Source organism: Lepus europaeus, chromosome 7 (assembly GCF_033115175.1).
Source record: "Lepus europaeus isolate LE1 chromosome 7, mLepTim1.pri, whole genome shotgun sequence".
NCBI classification, from domain to species: domain Eukaryota; kingdom Metazoa; phylum Chordata; class Mammalia; order Lagomorpha; family Leporidae; genus Lepus; species Lepus europaeus.
In genome coordinates, this window is record NC_084833.1 from 12,842,351 (window position 1) to 12,851,606 (window position 9,256).

Here is a 9,256-nt window from a genome sequence, read left to right on the forward strand (position 1 = left end):
TAAATTGCATTTTCTATGATCTTTTTGAAGATTCCTCATTCATAGATAAGTGCACTCATCATGCTGGGAGTAACCACAGTCCCAGAACTTCAGGTTCTCCTTATCTACACATCATTTGGGAACCTAGAAATGCAAATTTTGATCGTGCTAGACTCTTGTCTCCACAAACCCACGAACTTTTCTTCAGTAATCCGTTACTGGTGGACGTTTCTGATCCCTCAACAATCACTTCAATGGTTGCATTAGGTTGTTGATAGAGTATAAGTGTCATCTTCTCCAATACATGTACTGCAAAGGAGTTTTTTCCAGTCTTTGACACCGTCTAAAGTTACTGCTTGACCTCAATGGCCTATGACTGCTTTATGAACCCTTCCATTGCCAACATTTTCAAAAGTACATGGACATGTCTGGCTATAGGCTTCTGTGTCTTTAGTTTCCTAAGTATTTCTCTTATTACTGGAAAAACATTGTCTCTAGGATTATGATTTTAATGTTCTAGTATGTACTCACAGTGCATTTAAATTTTTATAGCACAATCTCTTTTTTCTTTTATTTAATAAATATAAATTTTTGAAAGTACAACTTTTGGATTATAGCTGTTCTTCCCCCATAACCTCCCTCACACCCACAAACTATCCCATCTTCTACTCCTCTCCAATTCCATTCTTCATTAAAATTCATTTTTAATTATTTTTATATACAGAAGATCAACTTAGTATATGCTAAGTAAAGATTTCAACAGTTTGCACCCACTCAGACACACAAAGTATAAAGTACTGTTTGAATACTAGTTTTACCATTAATTCACAAAGTACAACACATTAAGGACAGAGATCCTACATGTGGAATAAGTGTACAGTGACTCCCGTTGTTGGTTTAACAATCGACACTCTTATTTATGACGTCAGTAATCACCCGAGGCTCTTGTCATGAGCTGCTAAGGCTATGGAAGCCTCTTGAGTTCACAAACTCAACCTTATTTGGACAAGGCTATAGTCAAAGTGGAAGTTCTCTCCTCTCTTCAGAGAAAGGTACCTCCTTCTTTGATGGCCCATTCTTTCCATGGGATCTCACTCACAGAGATCTTTCATTTAGGTTATTTTTTTTTGCCACAGTGTCTTGACTTTCCATGCCTGAAAAACTCTCATGGACTTTTTAGCCAGATCCAAATGCCTTAAGGGCTGATTCTGAGGCCAGAACATAGCACAGTCTTACCATTGTAACAATCAGCTAGCTAGTAAGAAGAAAATGAGTCCAGAAATGTAATACATGAATGAAGATAACTGTATAGAAAGTTTTGGGCCTTTTGTCTCAAAATCTTTCAAATTGTATGTTTTTATTCATTTGTCCCACTACATTTTTCCTGTGATATGCCAATGCAGACATTTGCATAAAACAAGGACACAAACAATCCCATGGAGAGAGCACATGAATGTGAGGAATTTGTCAGAAGTAAGAGGAGTGTGGTCGGTTTTTAATTAAAAATAAATTTTATGGTATCTAAGATGGCTGAACAAGGAAAACACATGCTGATTTGACCACAGGGGGATAACAGAAGAAAAACAGAACAACTACATTCCCAGGAGAGAGTTGGAGAGAAGTTTGCAGTGTAAATTCTATGGAAAGAGGAGAGATGCCATGGAGCCACATGTGTTTCAGGGCTGGGGGAAATGCCATCTTGCATTGAGCTGAGAGGAGTCTGTGGCAGCCTGTTTCACTGGTGATATTGCTGGAGGGAGAACCTTGCAGACCACACTGACTTTGAACCCAGCCTGGAGTGCCAGGGGGGGCACAGAGTGCTCCCCTAAGCCTGTGAAGGGAGAGCATATTGTTTCTTCCGAACAAGGACACCCAGAGATTAACAAGGAGGAAATGCCGTCTTAATAAGGCACAGACTGCTGTGACTGGAGGATGTGCGACTACAGGATTTTGTCAGTATAAATCTAAGGACCCCACTACCATTGAGATTGCTGTGGAGGCTCTCTCCATGGGTGGAGCAGGGTCATGGGGCTGAGAATGGAGCCCCTGCTCTCTGTGACTGTGGGAGCCCTGTGTGCTACAATTGTGGGAATTCTGTGACTGCAGGATAAGGCATAGTCTGTAGCTGGGTCTCTGGGTAATTATTGTGTCTGGCTCTAGATGCTCAGAGTTCTCTGAGTGGCCAGGGTGTGCCATTGCAGAGGGGTCTGTATTCACAGTGAGGACTGCACAGATCTTTGCGTGGTTCAAGGGCCTGCATAGGTGGCATGTGTAGCCACTGTGAGCTCTCCCCGGGCACTGATCATCTTCGCAGAGATTAGGTGAGACCATGATCACACAGCCAATGTGATCATAACATCCCCCTGCTGACAATAGAGATCTACCATGGCCAATTTGTGTGTCACACTGGACACTTGCACCACCCTTGAGCACTGACTGCAGCTCTCTGGCCCCAACCAGCACATGCCTCTGAATGTCCACTGAAGGAGCAGACACTCCATTAAGCTACAGAGGCATAGTTCAAATATGAAAATCATCAGAGGAGAAAACAAAGAGTTGTCTTCACAAATGCCTAAAAATAAATGTCTAAAAAATGCAGAAATGCAAGAAACATGAACTAGGAAGACAATATGACTCCCCAAATGGAGCAAGCACAACAGCACTTCAGTTTTAGAGTGTGAAGATGGAGAGGTGATGAAATGCCTGAAAGGTAAATCAAAACGATGATTACTCAAAAGCACTGAGAAGCAAATACATGAGTTAAAGAAGTGCATATACAACATGTGTGAAAAATTATGTCACCACCCACCTCAAAGAGATCTTTAAACACTACACAGTAACTCTCCACTTTCCCCGCTTCATATCCCCAGTCTTCACTGATTTGCTCATATCTGTCAATTTACCTCTTCTAAATATTTTTTATAAAAATTGTTGTAAAAATATGTGGCTTTCTTTGCCTGGCTACCTTTATTGATCATAATGATTTCAAGTCTCACCAATAGTGCAGAACAAATCGGCATTTTCTTTCTTTTATGGCTGAATAATGCTCCATTGGATGAATACACCATATTTTGTTTATTCATTCATTATTAACAATTTTGGATTACTTATACTTTTGGCAGTTGTAAATAATCTTTCTATGAAAATCATATACAAATATTTGAGTACTTGCTTTCAAATCTTTGAGTACATAATTAATACTGGTATGTCTGAATCATCTTGATTTAACTAAATGAAGAAAAGCCAAACCATTTTTCACAGATGCTATACCATTTTACATTCCTACCAGATTTCTAATTTCATATCTTTACCAATAGACTTCCGTGTTTTTCATTTCGGCCATCTTAGTAATTGTAAAGTATTAGATTATTGTGTTTTTATTTGAATTTCCATAATTTTCACTGATGTAGTGCATCTTTTCATGCGCCTAATGAATTTTTGTAAATATTCTTCAAGAAGCATCTACTTGAATCCTTTGTCCATTTTTAAAATTTTTAAATAGCTTTATAATTGTTTCCAGTTTCCATTTTCCATTTTTTATTTATATAAAATGAACAAATTTAATATGTATAGGTTTCAGAGCATAGTGATATTTCCTATCCTACTCCCCTCCCATCATGCTCCCACTCTCCCTCTTGTTTCCTTTCTTATTTTTTATTTTAATTTTTACAATGATGTACTTTCACATTATTTTATAACCGTAAGCTTAACCCTCCACTAAGTAAAAAAATTCAAGAAATAATAATGAGAAAAAAACACCATACCTCAACAGTATAGAAAAGAGCTGTGAACAATAATGAAATCTCACAATATCAACTTTGTTCACACAGTACATTTTTTGGTATTGTTGTTTTCCCTCATCATATTAACTGGTTTTATTACATTGATTGCTTTCTCTTATTGCAGTGCCTTTACAAGCTTGGAATAAGTTCTCCACATTCATGGTTTACAAGTGTGCTAATGTGTTCAACTGATTTGCTTTGTTAGCAGTTTTTGGCATATTCAAGTAGGATACTGGTCTATGGTTTTCCTTCCTTAATGTTTTTATCTAACTTTTGTTATTCATAATTTTGGCTTTGCAGAATATGTGAGGAAGTATTTCACAAGCAGTTAGCCAAATGAAATGTAAGTCTACATTCACACAAAGAACTTTAGAGGAAAGTATAATGAAATCAATGTTATTTGTTATCAATAAACAGGGGAAACAGCATAAACATTCCTCAGCTGGGGGATGGAAAGAAACAACATGTAAAGTTCATGTAAAGAAATAAAACTTAAAAATAAAAATGTACTACTGTTGATGGAGGTAGAAGTGGGAATGGACCTCAAATACACTATGCTGAGTGAAATAACCAGAATCAGACTGCATGCTCTAGAATTCTGGCTCAGGACATTCTTGCAAAGACAAAATTATATGAATAAAATAAATTTAGTCTTTTTCAAGAGCAATGGGTGAAAGAAGAGGTTGATATCAAAGAAGTTTGAAGACATTAATTACTGATGATCATGGTAGCAACATAAAAATATATTTGACCAAGTTTTAAGAGCTATGCACTAAAAAGGATGTATATTACTAAATAAGTAAAATATATGTTAATTAGAAATAAAAGAAAAAGAAATAATATAACAGAAACATACGCTTGCACACTTGATATACTGATTGTAGATACAACAGGTAGGTTAATTGCTTCTTTCCTAGAAAAGTGGTATGAGAAGCTGTAGATGTCCTCACAGGTGACGTCCTCAGAGAGCTCCATGTCTCTACAATTCCCTAATGGTTCACATGCATTACCTTTTGAAGCCCAACATGACTCTAGGTGATTTCATTTTAGAAGGACCAGACTGCACGCTGGGTCTTTTGGTCATCATTTCTTCCTATTAATCTTAATATTTGTTATTGAACACAGGCCTTCATCTGAAAGATTTTCTAGGTGTCTACAACCATAGTCAGGGAAAATATCCAAGCCAAAAAACTATTGAGGGTCCTCAAAGTGGTAACCTGCTAGCAAGTTGTTTTGTATACCTTCTTTTCTTTGCTATTTTCAAACTCAATTCTGTGAACTAAGTAGGAGAGACAATCTTATAATCTTTAATTTTAATAATGAGAAGGCAAGAGACGATTCCAGGGATACCAAAATAACTCATGACATGAATTCCTAATAGTGTCTTTACCTTCATACTTATTGCCTTAGACACTTCAGAATCTTTTAACCACTACCTGCAGGAGAATTTCTCTGGAATATTTATGCTTTATTCCCTTAATGAATTTCTGACTTACTATTCAGGATTGACTGTCATTTGTTTTCAAAGACCAAGGTAAGTATATTATTGAAGATACATTTTAGTGAAATGTGCAATTGATGCTAAAATAGTGAGGCAGCATGCTTACTACAATTTGAGAACAGAAACAAATTTGCAATATTGTTATAAAACACTGAAGTGAAGTTGAATAAAAACTATTAAAATCACATCAGTAGAGTGTTTGGTCATGATTATGAAACATCATCATGTTTTCTCCTAAAAATATTGACAGAAAGATGTCATAGGTGAGGCTTTATTGACTAGGTGATGTTTTCATTTTATTCCTTGTCTGTTGGCTTCTAGTCAAAGATTTAAAAGCTATATACTATTTTTTTTGTGTTCAGCTTATTTCACTTAACGTGATGTCCTACAGTTGCATCCATTTTGATGATAATGGTAGAATTTGTCTTGTTAGAAGTTTAATAATATTCCATTGTGTGTGTCTGCACACACACACAGAATTTTAAGTCACCATTCTTTAAACTAGAAAAATACCTACATGAATAATAAAGTTCCGAATTACATTTCAATATTTCCCCTCAGATCCCATAGTCTCATCTTTTTATTATTGATATACAAGCACAGGCAAGAAGTGATGTATTCAAAAGCACACACTTCATTAGAATGGAACTGGGTTTATATACTGAGTGTTTCGCTTCTACATATAGCTGTGAGGAATTGTAGACTATCACTGAACTTCACATATCATCAATTTGTCTTAATGATAATAAGAAATAATAATATCCATCTCATACACAAAGAGGCACACATACAATTACACAACTATTAATGTATAGTGTTCATATCACATGTTGTAGAACAAAGAGCAGTAAGTAGAGGATAGACATGCTCCCAGAGGTGACAAAATATTAAAATAAAAATAATTTAAAGTACTATTCTTTTTTTTTTTTTACAGGCAGAGTGGATAGTGAGAGAGACAGAGAGAAAGGTCTTCCTTTTTGTCGTTGGTTCGCCCTTCAATGGTCGCTGCGGCCGGTACATCTCGCTGATCCGAAGGCAGGAGCCAGGTGCTTCTCCTGGTCTCCCATGGGGTGCAGGGCTCAAGCACTTTGGCCATCCTCCACTGCACTCCCGGGCCATAGCAGAGAGCTGGCCTGGAAGAGGGGCAACCAGGACAGAATCCGGCGCCCCAATCGGGACTAGAACCCGGTGTGCCGGCGCTGCAAGGCGGAGGATTAGCCTGTTAAGCCACGGCGCCGGCCTAAAGTACTATTCTGACACTAGAAGAGACTCAAGTAAAAAATTTTCAACTTTGGACTTCCCACAAAACAGATCTGTAAGCTAAAAGGAACCCAAAAACTGGAATTCTAACTCTTGATATCTGTGATAACATAATGGGATGAAAAAAAATCAAGACATCCTTTGAAGGCAAGCTAAAATCCACATCACATTTCAAGGAAAGTCTTCTCAAAATAGTAGCACATAGGTGTGGAAAGACAGTCTGTCATATGGAAAGAACACAGAGCATGAATTGTTAGAGGGCACATAAAATATCATTGGACTTTGTGTGCAAAAAAGATGCAACTGAAGATTGATGGTTCAGATTTGAACCTCAAGCACACCTGAAATCCTACATGTTGCCATTTATCTTTCTAACTACTTATGGACCATCATGCCATATTAATAATAGTAGTATAATTATCCTCTGACAGGACATGCTAAACCTCCAGTCTGTTTTTCTAATGTGTTGTTTCATTTAACTCCTACAATAATACCTTGAGGTTTATAGATCTCATTATCATCTTCATTGGGTAGATGAAGAAAATCCAAACCAAGACTGTTAGTTTAGGGCCTACATTTTAATATTTGGTTGACTTGCACCTCTCCCCAGAGCTCAAGTTCCATACTCAGTACATTGGCTATACTCAGAATATTATACACTCCCCATTATTCCACCAAAGCCACTATCCATTTATTTTTCAGTAAATTTGCTATGAAAATCCAAACAATGAGTTTTGGTCAATAAAAACAGTGATGGATGGTAATTTGAGTTACAGACTACTGGACTTGGTGACCATATTATCTGTGTCCAAAGCCTGCCAAGCCAAGGAATACTTCCATAACAAAAATACATTCCTCATTCTCTGGTGCCTCACAAGCTAAACAAAAGGAGCAACTAGTTGACCTTATAAATTTGTGGATCAGAATCAGTGAATGCAGATGGAAAATTATCTAGACGAATTATTAGCAGCATAGACATCTGAGAATTTACTGATGTGGGAAAGGCTGAACTGGTAGATTTTTTAATTTCATAATTGCAATGTTGGGCAACTCATTAAATTCTTCAGATTGTAGTTTACCAATGCATGAATATTAGAATCTGAAGAGGGGATCTCTGAGGAGCTCCTATTCAACAGTCTGGAGCCCTACAGAAAATTCATATACTAAATGTCATCTTTAGGATCATGACTTACTTCATGGAGAATCTTGAAATATATACTTTGGTGAAATGAAACAATGCACACTGTCTATAGACATTTCAATTCCACTGGAATCTGTCCTATATTCTGCTCTTATTTCTCATTGCTACAGGGCATCTTCTGAGTTTCAAGCAACATTGATGGGCAACAGGACAGATGTGACAGAGTTTATCCTCCTGGGACTAACCAATGCCCCTGAACTACAAGTCTTCCTCTTTATCATATTCACTCTTATTTACTTCACCAATTTGGTTGGGAATCTTGGACTGATTGTGTTGATCCTCTGGGACTCTCGTCTCCACACTCCCATGTACTTTTTCCTTGGTCACCTGTCTCTGGTGGATGTTTGCTACTCTTCAGCAGTCACTCCCACGGTTCTAGCTGGTCTCCTTATGGGAAACAAAGTCATCTCTTACAATGCTTGTGCTGCTCAGATGTTCTGTTTTGCAACCTTTGCCAGTGTGGAAAATTTCCTCTTGGCGTTAATGGCTTATGACCGCTATGTAGCGGTTTGTCAACCTTTACATTATACCACCATCATGACAAGAAGTGTATGTGCTTGTCTGACCACAGTCTGCTACACTGGGGGTTTCCTGAATGCCTCCATCCACACTGGAGACACATTCAGTCTCTCTTTCTGTAAGTCCAATGTGGTCCACCACTTCTTCTGTGATGTTCCAGCAGTCATGGTTCTCTCTTGCTCTGATAGACATGCTAGTGAGATGGTTCTTGTTTATGCAGACAGCTTTGTTATCTGTTCTGCTCTGTTTGTTATCTTGATATCTTACACGTTCATTTTTATCACCATCCTAAAGATGCGCTCAGCTGCGGGGTACCAGAAGGCTCTATCCACCTGTGTTTCTCACTTCACTGCAGTCTCCATTTTCTTTGGGACGCTTATATTCATGTATTTGCAGCCCAGCTCCAGTCATTCTATGGACACAGACAAAATAGTGTCTGTGTTTTATACCATGGTCATCCCCATGCTGAACCCTGTTGTCTACAGCTTGAGGAACAAGGAAGTGAAGCGTGCCTTCAAAAAGGTTGTTATGAAGGCAAAACTGTCTATTGGTTTGTGACTTTAATGTTGTAGGATGCAGAATAACCAAGTTTCACTCCTCTCTGAATTTCTCCAGGCACCTAATGAGATCTTAATCCCCATATAAAATTCAAATTATAGAAGTAATATTCTTACTTCCTCAAAATATAATATAAATCTTTACTTTTTCTATATTTTAGAAATAATGTACACAGTGACAGAAATGTAATCCCTTGTGCAGAACGGCTAAAATGAAATATAAAATGTTTTGGTTGTATATGTATGTAAAAGGAGGATACTTTATTTATTCACTGTTTCTATGTGTATTTTCTCTCTCTTATGCCAGTGCTAGCATAGATGTAAAGCAGGGATGAAAACAAGCCCATGAGCAAAATTGCCTGCACATGACCCCTGGGTGCTGTACACATGGGAGTGGGAAATTAGCCAGAAGTATATGGAATGAGGCTACTGCCAAAAAATTTAAATAATTATTTAG

The 9,256-nt window shown here is 37.6% G+C and overlaps 1 protein-coding gene across 1 annotated transcript; it reads left to right on the forward strand.

Moving 5' to 3' along the window:
- Positions 1 to 7,861: 7,861 nt before the first annotated feature.
- On the forward strand, positions 7,862 to 8,800 carry LOC133764201 (olfactory receptor 5B3-like). Its single transcript, XM_062197874.1, has one exon. The coding sequence runs from the start codon at positions 7,862 to 7,864 to the stop codon at positions 8,798 to 8,800; it is 939 nt and encodes a 312-aa protein (XP_062053858.1).
- The last annotated feature ends 456 nt before the right edge of the window (positions 8,801 to 9,256 follow it).